At 44.3% G+C, this 13918-nt stretch overlaps 3 protein-coding genes across 3 annotated transcripts in view; 1 reads left to right on the top strand and 2 right to left on the bottom strand.

Moving 5' to 3' along the window:
* Positions 1–935: 935 nt before the first annotated feature.
* On the bottom strand, positions 936–1993 carry LOC119271798 (heavy metal-associated isoprenylated plant protein 2-like). Its single transcript, XM_037553481.1, has 3 exons — positions 1884–1993; positions 1726–1798; positions 936–1640 (listed from the first exon to the last, which is right to left on the bottom strand). Exons 1-3 carry the CDS (start codon positions 1887–1889, stop codon positions 1270–1272), a joined length of 450 nt encoding a protein of 149 aa, XP_037409378.1. The 5' UTR covers positions 1890–1993; the 3' UTR covers positions 936–1269.
* Positions 1994–5151: 3158 nt separating this feature from the next.
* LOC119268817 (50S ribosomal protein L15-like) lies at positions 5152–9017 on the bottom strand. Its single transcript, XM_037550523.1, has 4 exons — positions 8521–9017; positions 6521–6604; positions 6355–6444; positions 5152–5742 (listed from the first exon to the last, which is right to left on the bottom strand). The coding sequence occupies exons 1-4, from the start codon at positions 8947–8949 to the stop codon at positions 5461–5463; spliced, it is 885 nt and encodes a 294-aa protein (XP_037406420.1). The 5' UTR covers positions 8950–9017; the 3' UTR covers positions 5152–5460.
* A 63-nt stretch (positions 9018–9080) lies between these two features.
* LOC119268816 (DNA-directed RNA polymerase III subunit RPC3-like) overlaps positions 9081–13918 on the top strand; it is a 9865-nt gene continuing 5027 nt past the window's right edge. Inside the window, exons 1-7 of the mRNA XM_037550522.1 lie at positions 9081–9260; positions 9372–9516; positions 9605–9705; positions 11794–11881; positions 12032–12180; positions 12579–12725; positions 12954–13064. Of these exons, the coding sequence (XP_037406419.1) occupies positions 9192–9260; positions 9372–9516; positions 9605–9705; positions 11794–11881; positions 12032–12180; positions 12579–12725; positions 12954–13064 (810 nt within the window). The 5' untranslated portion in view covers positions 9081–9191. The remainder of the gene's footprint in view (positions 9261–9371; positions 9517–9604; positions 9706–11793; positions 11882–12031; positions 12181–12578; positions 12726–12953; positions 13065–13918) is intronic.

The raw sequence follows: 13918 nt of genomic DNA on the forward strand, positions 1-13918 counted from the left end.
GAAGGAGCCGGCGACGCAACCCGTCGTCGTCAAGCAGGAGCATGTCGACATGGCCGCTGACCTTGAAACCGGCCTCAAATGGACGCGGGACGACTACGTCCAGGAGGAGATGGAGCGCCAGTGCCGCGCGTCATCGTCCTCGAGGACAGCGACGAAGAGGCGCCGGCGCTGACCAACCCCGTCCGCCACGGCGACCCAGGACAGGGTTGTAGCAAGGAGGACGACGGCGTGCAGGACGACGACGGCGGCGACTACACCGCCTTCTACAAGCTCCTTGGCATGCAGTAGGCTCGGGGCGGCGGCGGCAGCGTAGTTTTATTTTTCTAAGTTTTTAAGTTATGTCTTTAATTTTGTACAAATATCAATGAAAACCGCCTGAATTTCGCCCAAATTTGTGTCATTTTGTATGAATCTAGCCGAATTTGGATTTCAAAAAATAGCGTCTGGGATCAATTTGGGACGGCGGTTGGGAACTCAATCGCCCCACGGTGGAAATAGCATCGGCTAGCCCCCAGACGGCAATATTTCAGTCCCTGAGGGCACCGAATGGCTGGAGATGCCCTTAGCTCCTACTCCATCCGCTTCTAAATATTTATCTTTTTAGAGATTTCAAATGGACTATTATATACGGATGTATATAGACATATTTTAGAGCGTAGATTCACTCATTTTGTTTCGTATGTAGTTACTTGTTGAAATCTCTAGAAAAACAAATATTTAAAAACGGAGGGAGTAAGTCTCAAGAGTGTTTTTTTTTTCAATGGTCAAGAGGTAAGTTGGAGAATTGTAAAAGTGCACCTGAATCATTGCGTGATCTGCAGAAATAATTTGTTTCCCGGAGAGTACCAATCGGCAACGGCATATGAAAGTTCCAGCGTCGATAGGGACAAATTGTTGCAATAAACTGTTCCATTTGGCAATGCCGACCGGTAGACTAATCAACTTGTCACATTATTAGGTGAAGCTAAGAACCCCACCACCAATCTTATATCCAAGTCGTCGCATGGTCATGAACCAAACAGCTCATTTGCAGATTGCAAGTAGACGAGTTGTGAGTAGTAAAAGAAGGTCTCCGTGGAGACATACAATTCTTGATCACAGGAACCGGAAAAGATACAGGAAAAGAAAATAGTGTGCATGCAAGCTCTGAATCTTCTGAACGATGAACAAGACGTACGCACGAATTAATTGGTGTGCCTGGCCTGGAGGAGTGGCTTGATTTGCACCGGCAACAACGATCGGCGCCGGGTCGATGATCTCCCCTCTCGCTCACACGATGGTGCAGGGGCCGGAGTCGTCGACGTAGCAGTAGGATTGCGGCGGGCAGCGGGGTGGCGGCGGGCAGTGGCGTGGCGGCGAGCAAGCCTTGGGGCAGTAGAGTGGCGGCGGGCAAGCCTTGGGGCAGCACTTCTGCATCTTCTCCAGGCATTCCTTCTTCTTCTTCTCCTCGGCCTCCTTCTTCTTCTTCTCCTCTTCGTCCTTCTTCTTCTTCTCCTCCGCTTCCTTCTTCTCGTCGCCCACCGTCACCACTGTCGCCGGGTGCTTCCCCTTGCGCAGCGCGTCGACGACCACCACCACGTCCACTTCCCCCACCACCGTCAGCGTGCTCTTCTCCTCGTCGTATGCCATCGACTTGACGCCTGCCATGGACACACACGACACGACCTGTCAAGTAAGTTATAGAGACGAGCGAATCAAGGCCATAGAGCGAGAGAATATACAGACCTTTGACCTTGGACACAATCGTAAGGACGCAAGATTTGCACTTCTTGCAGACCATCGGCACCTTAAGCACCATCTGGTTCAGAATAACAGAAACGGTGAGTAACCAATAAAATCTCAGAAACAAGCTTGGGAGGAAGGAAATTAAGAGCATGCAGAACCTTCATCTTCACGGGCTCGCGGCGAGATCAAACTAGGATACTTGAAGGTTGCTGATTGGTGTACTTGGTATATGTGCCTGGATGCAAGCTCTCCCGAAAGCCTCCTCTCTGGCTTTATACTCCCTTGGTGGTTTGGACTCTGGACTCGGTCAATTGCAACAATCATTGCCACAGTGCAAAACCAACTCATGCAAATGCATTTCATATTGCTGTTTCTACAAGGAGATTTGAAATAAGTTTTAAGTCAGTAACTAGTCGTAGTAGTAGGTGTGCAGCCCGGATGTGTTCAGCCGACTCTCCACCGGATGTCGACATGATGAGAATTATGTAACACCCGCAAAAAGAAGTCCCGGGATTTTCAGTACCTTCTCATCTATTTGGTGCGTTTTTTGCAACGAACGGCGGCAGTTAAGCATGTGCTTATTCTAACAGCTGGTTGGAAGTTGAATTAGTATATGCCTAATCATCAATGGATTGGTAGTATAATAGCTATGGCCGTGGTGGCTGTCTGGTTAGCATAGTCATAATTTTTTTTATTAGTGCTTGACTAACCAGCAACCTGGGGAGACGACTCGGTGTCACGGGAGACGTCGGCAACTAATACCACTGCGACAAACAGCACGGTATGGGTACTGGAACGAACATATATATGCAGTAGTTGGTTCGTATTAGTTATTTTTTACGAGAAAACTTTCGATCTATTCATCAACTGTCAAGGCAGTACAAAAAACACTAGAAATAAAATTTACATCCAGGTCCGTAGACCACCTAGCGACGACTACAAGCACTGGAGCGAGTCGAAGGCGCACCGCCGTCATTGCCCCTCCCTCGTCGGAGTCGGGCGAACATTGTTGTAGTAGACAGTCGGAAAGTCGTCGTGCACCAGAACAGCAACCGCCGCCGATGAAGAGAAGCATAGACCGGAAGGATGCGAGCTGCAGACACACAGACGCAGACGAACGAAGACTGGATCCAATCAGATCCACCGAGGACAAACGCCGACCGGATTCTACGAGATCCGTCGGAGACAAACCTTCACACACCTTCCGACGATGCTTGAAACGTCACCGGGACGGGGGCTAGGTGAGGAGGACCTTATTCCATCTTCAAGAAGCCGCCGCCGCCTCATTTTCTTGAGCATGGCACAAACCCTTATAAAACTCAGAAAAGCATCTAAAAACGGAGCCCTCCCGCCGACAAGGACCGGGATCCACCGTGCCTCCATGTTCCAAGGATAATATAAGATGAAGCGAACCGGCGGCGCCGGCGAGAGGCAAGGAAACCCTAGATGGGAGTTCACACGTTCGTATTCAGTATTCTATTGGCGCAACGTCGTTTATAAGAAACTTTTAAGTATGGTTGCTCTCGTCTCTCCAGCCCAGGACATTATGTTTTGGCCTTTTGGGGGTGTTGATATTAGAACTTTTTGGAATGAGAGTGGGATAATGGGACAGCCGATCCAAGAGGGATCTCACGGAGCAAAACAATGGTAGATTGCCAACCTCCAGCATAGAAAATGCCGGCATTCTCTTGCTCGAACGGAGATTCCTAGCTGTTGGGTGTAATATGGGTGGCTGGTTGTTTTCAGCTCCGTTGTCCTGGAGAAAATTTTCTTGCAACAACGGCACTATAATCTTGTTAATATGGGATTAGGCCCCACCGCCCCAGGACATGTGTCAAGGATGCACACGAAACCTTGGACGACAGAGGAAAAGAAAAATATGCAAGAGCAAAAGGATCACTACTCCCTCCAACCACTCTGCCTTCGTTGCAGAAGACCAGACAAAAACAACCCTGCTTAAACAAAAGGTCAAATGAAGCACAGAGTGCTTCAGAGAAAAGAGGCATCAATTAGTGTAAGTGCGATGGGCCAGGCTGATGATTGCTTCTCTTGTAGTCGGGTGTCTGCGATGGGGCAAGCCGATGATCAATTAGTACCGTCTGATTGACCAGAGTAAGGTCAGGGCAAGGCTTGTGTCAAATCTGATTAACCTAACATAACCGTCTCATCACTGGACGGGCAAACGAGAGGGAGAGCGACGCTTTCCTTCAAGTCTCGGCCGGTACTGACTTGGGTAAAACTTTGATGTAATCAAAATCATTGTAGTAGGCTTCCTTGCCACATGCTTCAGCCGGGTAGACGCCACGAAAATGCTAGGGCCTCCTTTGGTTTGGAGGAATTTCATAAGAATTATAGAGGATATGATTTTTATAGGATTTTTTCCTTTAGAGCACTTTGGTTCATAGGAATGGATTCCTATTTCTACATAAGATTTGTTTCTATCCTCCACATTTCATAGAAAAATAAAAATGAGCCTAGACTCAATGGAAAATTTCTTTTGGCGTGAACCAAATGACATCTTGTTTCCTATTCCTATTCATAGGATTTGAGATACATGTTATCTCATTTACTACAAATTTTCTATTCCTATGATAATCCTATTCTATGAACCAAAAGAGGCCTAGACCTACGAAGGGGCTACGAAGAGCTAAATGACCTTCCATCCCTAACCAATAAATACCCCCTGGGTGGGCCCCCTTCCTCGGTTCCATCCAATAGGTCACACAAGATCCCTTATGATAAGTATGGCATTACTTTTTTTTGCTCAGGATATCATATATGTCATTTCTTCGCGAAACTTCACACGTGAGTAGAATGGTCAATCAAGTTTAATACCATAAAATTTCATATATTGGTCTTGCGAGTACGCATGTAACCATGTTCCAAGAATTCTTGTCCCATTCCTTATGCTTTTACTAATAAATTGCTAAAGATATCACCCCCTTAAAAATTGAAGGAAAAATTGATGTGATGATTAAACAACAGATAGATCTTACATTGAACCTACAGAAGTTGTTGAAGAGTTGTTCTTTGTGCTAAAACCAGGGTAATGTTCTTCAGTGGACGTTCTCTAGGAAGGGTGGCAATTGCAAACATTTTGATGGCAACTTTAGTTATCACAAGGATGGGCAAAGATGACGATTTAAATTTGCAAGCACGGCAATTTTATAATGGAAAACAAAACTACAGCGTAGTTGTCATGCTCGCTAACTAAAATTGCAATGCTCGTGGCAACTAAAATTGCCATCCCTTCCCAGGGAAGGTTCGTTGGCTATTGGGGTCCTAAAACTAATTACCCCTTGTTTTCTTTTACTTTTTTACTTTTTGACAGATGCTCCTTTTTTTCTTAATACTTAGTACACCAAAAGCCATCTTTTGTCCTATAGTGTTTGGCAGACATTTCTGAAGTACAGTTAGTGCTGAAACTGACTGCCCTAGAGAAAAAGTTTCTATTAATGAAAACAATGAACTGATCTCTCAAAAAACAATGAACTGATCTCTCAAAAGACTGTTACAGGATATTTTACTGGCCAGCCCTGGTGCTTACCAGGAGGTACTACTGCCACCTGAAGAAGAAAATGTCATTCCCGCGTAGCACAAATGACAAGGAAACACAAGGATCCCACAAGGAATACACCTATAGGAAAGAGCAAGTGATTGTTATACATGCCCGGTGCAAGACTTATGTAAGTAATAAAAGTTTGGATGGGCTTCTTCAGTGATTTGTACTCCCTCCTATGCAGCGATCACTTTAGCAGCTTCACGCTTGGCAGTAAACTCTAATTCCTCCGGTGTGAAGGGAAGTGGCTTTGTGGGAGCAGGTAGTCGGCCAATGCTATCAACCTTGTCTCGTTGCTTGGGTGGAGGCCTCGCCGCTTTTGGTATAAGGCGGCCCTTCTTTGCAAACCATTCAGGTTTGAGTAGTGCCCTGAACCCAAGCTTGTTGTAGTACACCAATCTTACAGTTCCACCTGCTGCTTCAACTGCAGCTTTCGCCCTTGCGGTCGCCCTTGATACCTGCCAATTTACATTTGCTTAGGAAGGGATCCATAAAATTTGGATACATACTATCCAATCCGCAGCACCAATCTTCACAGCTGACCTAGTATGTGTAACCAGTCTTCTAAGTTGAAAATGTTATATCTTGATAATCAAAGCAATATAATTTCACTTAACATACATTGCAAGTAAAGTCATGCTAGTTTTTATTTCACTGCCACCACCTATTAGATACTATACTTATATATGAACCATGTTGTATTAGTTGGGCACATGCGAAACAATATTTAACAATAAGAAAGCTATATTTACTACACTCACAGTTGGAACTCCCTCATTGCCTCTACAAGAGCCACTACTTGTACTCGACATGATTGCAAGCAATGGACAGGCAGGTCATGCAAAGACATAACTAAATGGGCACATTCTGTGATAACATTACAATGGATAAATGGCGCTCGGCGGAACAGATACATTTACATTTTTGGATTATATGTTGTCGCATGCAGCAAGAAACAGAACAGAATAGGACTATGAAACATGCATGCTGTTCCTGAGAATGGAGGACTTGAAATGAACAAGAAACTGTATGCTTAAAGATTTAACTATTTCAAACTAGCTTTGGCTTGCCTCGAGGTGAATTGGCCATTTGATTTCTTCTGCACCACGGCCCATTAACCGAATCCCATCCTTTATTTGTTTTCCAATGGCACTTGTATCCTGATAAAGTGTGATAAGTTGATGTTGCAAAGAAGAAAACAGAAACATAGCTAGTTGAAAGAAATGACTGTAGTACCTTCAGTGTCTTCATTGTGATCAATTCAGAGGAATCAATTTTTCCAGCATTGATGAGCTTCGCAATTTTTCCCAGTCCACAGGGCTGACCACAGGGAAAGATGACCAACATCACACTATGCTCAGGGTGCCATTTGCAAATAAAAAATTGAACTTAAAGCATAAACAAAGTAATTGTCAAGTTGTTGAACAAGTTCTACAATGAATGTCCAGTTACCCAAATGAATGCAAAATTTTGATGTTATTTTGTAGATGTTGAAGTCAGACATTATCATGGATTAAATAGCAACAATTTGCTGAAAACAATCACTGCATGAACTAGCAGAGATAGGCATGTCGCATATATGTGGGAATACAATTTCAGGAGGCTAGAAGATTGTAAAGCAAACAGAAAGTTACTCCACTGCTAAATGCCGAACAGTAAATCCCTTCACAGTACCTCCTGAAGGAGTTAACAAAATATGATAGATGCAATTCATTAGATTGTAATTTTTTGATGCTTTAGTCTTATGCTAGAGATTACGTAACATGATACAACTATATATATTACTCCCTCTGATCCATATTACTTGTCGCAGCTTTAGTACAACTTTGTACTAAAGCTGCAAGATCGGAGGGAGTATAAGAATATTGCATGTTCTTTTTGTGTTACGATGAACAAAGAAGAGAAGAAGAAAAAAACTATCAATGGGCACATCTATTAAAAAGGGCAACCTGGTGCATGTAACTCCCGCTTGCGCAGGGTCCAGGGAAGGGTCCGACCACTTTGGGTCTATAGTACGCAGCCTTAGAACATTTTTGCATTGCTCTTCGCAATCTAATATATATAACACTAAAGAAATGTAATCCTGCCACATATGATACTTCTTTGAAGCCTGCACACACGCACAAGGTTCAGTTGTTCTTGCATACTAACATGACATGAAATAGTGCCCACCACTTTGCTAACATGAACTTATATATCCATTAATAGATTAGATAATGTGTAAACTTTAAATATAAGCCTAGGTTTCCTTCCTGGACAAATATCAAGCATAGAGATTTTGTCCAATCAACAGTTTACTCTTTAATAGATATGTCCAAAATCAGTGCACAATACCTCAGGTCTTACAACAGATTAGCAAAACCTCACCGATTATTTTGTCCACCAAAGTTTGGCGACCAATTCATGAATTCAATGCACAAGGCAAGTATCTTGGCACTTGGTATAGATCCACCACTGCTCACATATATCATACTCTAGCTGATAAGGAGCCGGCATACACTATCAACTAGAAGATAGATAGCTGAAATTGTTGACGCCCAAGCCAAGTCTTCCAATGCTGCAAGCTGGTGCTGCCCATTTTTCCAAAGCCCATAAGTTCCTTAAAAATGGCCACTGCTATGTTATCTCAGAATGCCCATTTTCCCACCTATGACCATAATCTCTTGCTGTCTTCTCGGTACTTTCTATGTTATCTCAGAATGCCCATTTTTCCAAAGCTCATAAGTTCCTTAAAAATGGCCGCTGCTAGGTGAAAATCAACTATCCCGGTCTTCTCATAATGCATATTAAGGTACTTTCATGCTGCCTTTTGCCATTTTTAACACACAGTTCTATTGTTGTACACTGAGGAACAAAATGATCCAGAGCCTCGTCTAAGAGCTACCACTACAGATAGGGCACTAGTAAGCTCAGTCAGAAATTCCTTCGCCTAACTAAGGAGCATCTACGAAGGGGACAAAATCCTTATCAAGGTAGCACTCGGAATAAGTGCTGGTAAAATGAAAATATGTGAACTCCGTGCACAGAGCACAGATCAAGCACCTTCTGTGCAGAAATGTTGACCCGGACAACTTACGGTCACAGAATCAAGCAACCTTCGAGAATGCCACACATACATGGAAAACAAGGAACGAAATGTTGATTCGTAATCAAACAACTTAGATCGCAAACAGCAAATGTCGCATTGCTGCGTGCAAGGAAAGCAGATGAACAGAAATGCAAAGAGGGCCCTGGACCTGGAACGTGAGCGAGAAGCGGTTCTTGAAGCCGCGGCGGGGGAGACGGCGGCGCAGCGGGGTCTGGCCGCCCTCGAAGCCGAAGCGAGCGGTGCCGCGCGCCTTCTGGCCCTTGTGCCCGCGCCCCGCCGTCTTGCCCTTCCCGGAGCCGATCCCGCGGCCCTTGCGCGTCTTCTGCTGCGTCGCGCCGGGGTTGTCGCGGATGTCGTTCAGCCTCAGCAGGCTCCCCACCGTCCTCAGTGGCCGCGGCACCTTTGGTGGCCGCGCCGCCGCTGACTCGGTGGCGTAGAAGTACGATGGTTGCCTGGGGGCGGGGAGGAGATAGGCGGGTGGGGCTGGAAGCGGGTGCCGGTGCGGTTGCGGGAGGCGGCGGGGGAACACGGCGGCGGTGGGGACGGTGCGGAGGAGCTGGGAGGCGCGGCGCAACATGGCTGCTGTGGTGGGCTGGCGGCTTCCTCCACCGGTCTGGCTGCGCCGGGGGTTTAGGGTTAGAATGGACGGTTCCGTGGCATAAAACCTCAGCCGCTGGCCTAAAAATGGACGCCCAGGATCACGTCACGTGCAGTCTTTGCTGGTTAGGTTGTCTCGCGTTGAGGGCTTTGGCGCGCCGTGCCGACGCCACCGCCGCAACACGCACCCAAAAATCCTAATCCTCCTCGCCGCCGGCGACCATGGTGTCGCAGCATGGCATCCTCCTCGCCGCGGGCCTCATATCCGACCACTTCGGCCCCCTCGTAGCGGTAAGATCCTGCCCACCTCCACTCTCCCGCCGTTCCCCTGCGTACTCGCAGTGTGTCAGCGTGTTCGTGCGTGTGAAGCCCTAACTCCGGCCGCCCGATCCCCTCTCGCAGAAGGTGTGCGACTGCCTCCTCCGCCACGGGGCGCTGCAGCTGACGGAGATTGTGCGCCGTCTCAAGCTCCCGCAGGGGCAAGTGAAGAACTCTCTCCTCGTCCTCATCCAGCACAACTGCGTTCAGGCCTTCTCATCGCCCAGAGGCAAGCCCGTATGCAAATCCCTTGGCTATATGATTCGATTCGATGCCCTGCTAGTCCGTGACTCCATATATTTTTTCTGTGATTGTAGGCGATAGGACCATCACGCTCTACTTGGCCATCTTCGACAATGTCCTGCATCGGCTGCGCTTCTCAAAGTTCATCTCTGTTATCCGCGCGGCCATTCCAGAGGTCCGTACTTGAATACGCACTTGATTTTAGTTCACGCTTGCTTGTTAAAAGCTGGGATTGATTAAAGCAGCATCCATAATTCTCTGAATGCTGAAATCAGTGCGGAGCAGATGGTACTGTAGAATTTTTTGCACCTTTTGATTCTCGTTGCTAGATGCATATCGACCTTGATTAATGGTCTAGAGGCGATGACAAAGAGTAACTGAGATATCTCGGAGTATTACACTAAAGGTTATTAACATGTGCTAAAACAATCACAATGCATCTTGACCTTGATTACTGATCTAGAGTTGATAACATGGGGTACTTGCAAATTTAGGTCGGGGTCCCGAGGATGTCCTTTACTCTTTCATGATATTTAGCTACTGCAGTCACTGTTGGCAAATAGAAGCTAGCTAATCCTTTCTATCTGGAGTTTGCCGTTCAGCATAATCAAATTATTGTAGTGCTGTACGTCTGAACACATTCTTCTTACACTTCAAGATCATAAGGCATCATCTTTTCGTCGACAAACATTTTCCTCTATATGTAGTGCAAGATGAACCGTTTCATATTCGTACTATTTGACCACATTGTGGATGAGCTTTATGTCATTAGGAGGACGGGTGTGGTGTGTCTAGATATTTTCGTGAGACAACCTTAGAGTGTAATAGATGGAGTGGTGTTTCTCTGGCTGCACTGTTTGTAGTGTAGTGCCAGACTCCTGTAATTTGGTTTGCTCCCTTCAATAAAACTAAGGTATGCCATTGGCGTACCCTGAAAAAAAAATCATACTATTTCAGCTTGATCATTCCAATTTTTTAAACTAATGCTGTATTTACATTCTCGATCCATCCTCTGGGTTAATCTCCAAGCATGCTACACTGTGGTGCATGGTACCATGTATGACCCTATTTTCAATGTTCCCCACACTTATTAGGGCGTCAAGGGCGGATATTGCCTTTGGAGGCCGAGCTCCATGGAGCTCGGTTTTGAAAAATTCAAAATTCAAAATTCATCAAATTTCAATTTTCTACATTTCAAAAAACTCCGAAAAAAGTTACAGACATACATGGAGGCATAACACACATCTGTGTAAATTTTCAGGGCAAAATACGTTGAAATGAGGGCTGTGCAAAAAAGACAACTCTGAGGCTTTTTAACACATGATACTATTCATCCTCCCAAGCCATGAATTTGTCTTTTTTGAACAAGTCACATTTCAACGTGTTTCACCCTGAAATTTTAGATACATACACATAACATCCTTGTTTACTTGCATAATTTTTTTCAGATTTTTTTGAAACGGAAAAGTTTGAATTTTGAAATTAAAAAAAAGGCCTCCAGCCAAACATCCGTTCTCCGTCAAGGGTCCGTACTATCCATATTATTGGACTACTATATTTTATAAAATACAAATATGGTTAAGATTTTCCTGTACGATTAACATTTTGTATTTCCTCACATATATTCATATTTGTACTCTGCCCTGAGGGTTGAGAACTTGTGCACTCTGAAATCCCCCCAATCCATAATACTAGAGTGTTGAATCTGAACAAGCAAACACTTTTGCAGAAAGATGATCATATCTGCATTGCATAAAATAAGTTGCCATATACGCATATTTTAATTGTAATTTATTAGTGGAATTATTTGTATTTTTACTCAATATATCGATATACATATTTAATTGGACTACAGTGTTATAAAAGTCATTAGGTTGATAGGTTCTAGGTTTGATGCTTGTGATGTTGTGGCCATTCCCTATTCTCCACCCATGGTAACAGAGGCGGGTTGACAGGGTAAGGGGAGAATGCTGTTGGCTGTGGGGATGTTGATATGATCCCTTTTTAGGTGTTTAATAAATATGCTGGTAATTATTGTTTGTGATATGCTGGTAGTTGATAGAGAAACTGACAGATAACATACCTTGCCTGAACTTACATTCTAATTGTTCTGGTGCTATTTTTGCTACAAAATGTGTGATCGTTTCTCGGGCCATTCTCAGAAGAAAATAAAGTTAATTTTAACATTATGCCTACAATCATTCAGTACTTGTAACTTTTCCAAAGTTTATGACCTTATGCATAGAACTTATGTATCTTGCAGTCAGAAACTCTTATTGAGGGATTGCTTCAGAATGGTAGGCTAACATTTGACCAACTTGTGGGACGCACAATCTCTAAAGTGCCAGAAGGTATGTCCTTTTAATTTGTTGAAGTTGTTATTGGATCATCCACTGTTCTTTTTATGATGTTATTCTCTTTCCTTTTTTCCCATAATCTTTGATATTTGCTGGTGATAGTGACTATTACTGTTCCCTGATAATGGGTCATCCATGTTCCAGGCACCATCCGACCAGCAAGGGAAGAAATACGAATGAACTTCAACAAACTTGTGTATGCACGTTATGTGGAACGCTGCCCAAAAGCTGAACCCTATTTCAATCCACAGGAAGATGAACAATCTACAGCTGCAAGGAGAAGAGTTCCAAAAGTATGTAAAGTGATTCCCTGTTATGGACATTCCTGGTCATTTTAATAGGCCTCTACTTACTTTTATAGTTTTCTACTGTAAACTAATACAAATGCATGCAGGATTGGTAGAAGCTGACTAGGCTGGTTAGTTTAGTAACTTGGTCTTGTAATTAGACATCTTAGCAACGGGCTAATTAGCTAGCTCGGTAGTTTGGGTCCTTTTTATGCGAGGCCTGTTGACGAAAATCATCTTACTCTTAACTCATGGTCATCACCTGTACACTTTGTGAAAACTGATAGTTACTAGTACCAAGATCTCGATGCTTTAATAATGCATTAGTACTGTTCTTTCTTCTGTTGATATGTTCTGTGTATGATAGTCAGTTACAGGACCTGAGAAAATTATCTTTGTTACAGACTGCCGAGGAGGTTCTTTCACTTAAGCAGAAAGTTGTCAATACTGCAACCCTTTCTGACCCAGAAAGGTTTTCTGAGATCCCATACGGCATGGAGGATGCATCAAAGGCAAATGATTGTCCTCATAACGCTGTTGCAGGTGCTAAGGTGGTGTACTCTTTTTACTTATCTTCACCACCATGTTATGTGAAAATTTGGTGTTTGTTGTTTCGGCCATCCTGTAGTTAAACGAGAAAAGGCAAAGTGACATGTGTAGATTTTTGTCAATGGCGAAGGCATTTTCTGAAATTATTGATAGGAACTAGCAAATGCAGCAACAGTATGCAATGCACTGCTTTTATCATCATGTAATTCTCTGTATCGTTATTTCATCAGCGGAAACACGGAGCCTTTGAGGTAGATGAAGAGCTCAACTCAACTATTGCAGAGAATGAAGTACTTTGGCGGGTAAATTTTGAGAAATTTATATTCTGTCTAAAGAAGAAGGTATGTTCTGTTATCATAGCATTACTATGGATAGCATATTTATGCAGGCGTCTTCATCTTTTTATCTGCAGCGGTGTTTCTGTATTTTCTTTTCCTTGCTTGCATTGGGTCTTCTAGAAGTAGGATACCTACCAAGCCATTCTTTTCTACAAAACGACAGTGAGATTTATTGCTTGGGAAGAGGAGTGGGGGTCGGGTGGGGTTGCTGCTGCCATGAAGAAAGGATTGTAATGTAAACCCCAAAGCGAAATGAAGTTTGTACAGTAAAAAGAGGACAAAAGCAAAAAGGAATGTGCTCCATGAACATATAATAGCTTCTGCACTGTATTGAATCTCTCTCTCTCTCTCTCTCTCTCTCTCAATACCACTGCCAGTGGTATTTCTCCCAATACCAAGCTGATCATGAACAATGGAAGCACAAGTCCAGTCAGGGAGCTTTGGCGTCAATGACAGAATAGTGATGGGAGGCCGATCAACAGAGCTGCATCTTCCTCTATCTTGACAATGTTCTTGACTGTGGAGATCTTGGAGACTATCCAAGAAGTTCTGCGGCGTGGGGATGAGTCCGAGCTGCTCCTCGGAGGGGATGAGCCAGAGCTGCAAGCGAAGATAGAGCCAACTGAAGCGGCAACTGGCAGCTAGGGTGGGCATGTTGTTGTGTGGGCCATGAAAGTTATTCTCACATGCTGTGGTCAGCTTTAACTTAGAGTTTTCTCTAGCTTCTATCGCATCTATTTAACTGGTTTGAGATGCACATCAGAGATGCCGTAAGGCTTGCCTGTCATGTACAGGACTGTGTTGTTGTACTGCACCTGCTTTTTTGTCCCGAATAAGTTAAGTTGAATGAGGATTAT

This window comes from Triticum dicoccoides, chromosome 3A, assembly GCF_002162155.2.
Source record: "Triticum dicoccoides isolate Atlit2015 ecotype Zavitan chromosome 3A, WEW_v2.0, whole genome shotgun sequence".
In the NCBI taxonomy this organism is placed as follows: domain Eukaryota; kingdom Viridiplantae; phylum Streptophyta; class Magnoliopsida; order Poales; family Poaceae; genus Triticum; species Triticum dicoccoides.

Excerpts from the sequence above, each read along its gene's own strand:
- LOC119271798 (XM_037553481.1), bottom strand. Across the intron at positions 1,641-1,725 it reads GATTGTGTCCAAGGTCAAAG|GCGTCAAGTCGATGGCATAC; the intron begins GTCTGTATATTC and ends TGTCCATGGCAG.
- LOC119268817 (XM_037550523.1), bottom strand. The coding sequence starts at position 8,949 with ATGTTGCGCCGCGCCTCCCAGCTCCTCCGCACCGTCCCCACCGCCGCC. Across the intron at positions 6,445-6,520 it reads TCACAATGAAGACACTGAAG|GATACAAGTGCCATTGGAAA; the intron begins GTACTACAGTCA and ends ACACTTTATCAG. Across the intron at positions 5,743-6,354 it reads AATGGCCAATTCACCTCGAG|GTATCAAGGGCGACCGCAAG; the intron begins GCAAGCCAAAGC and ends GTAAATTGGCAG.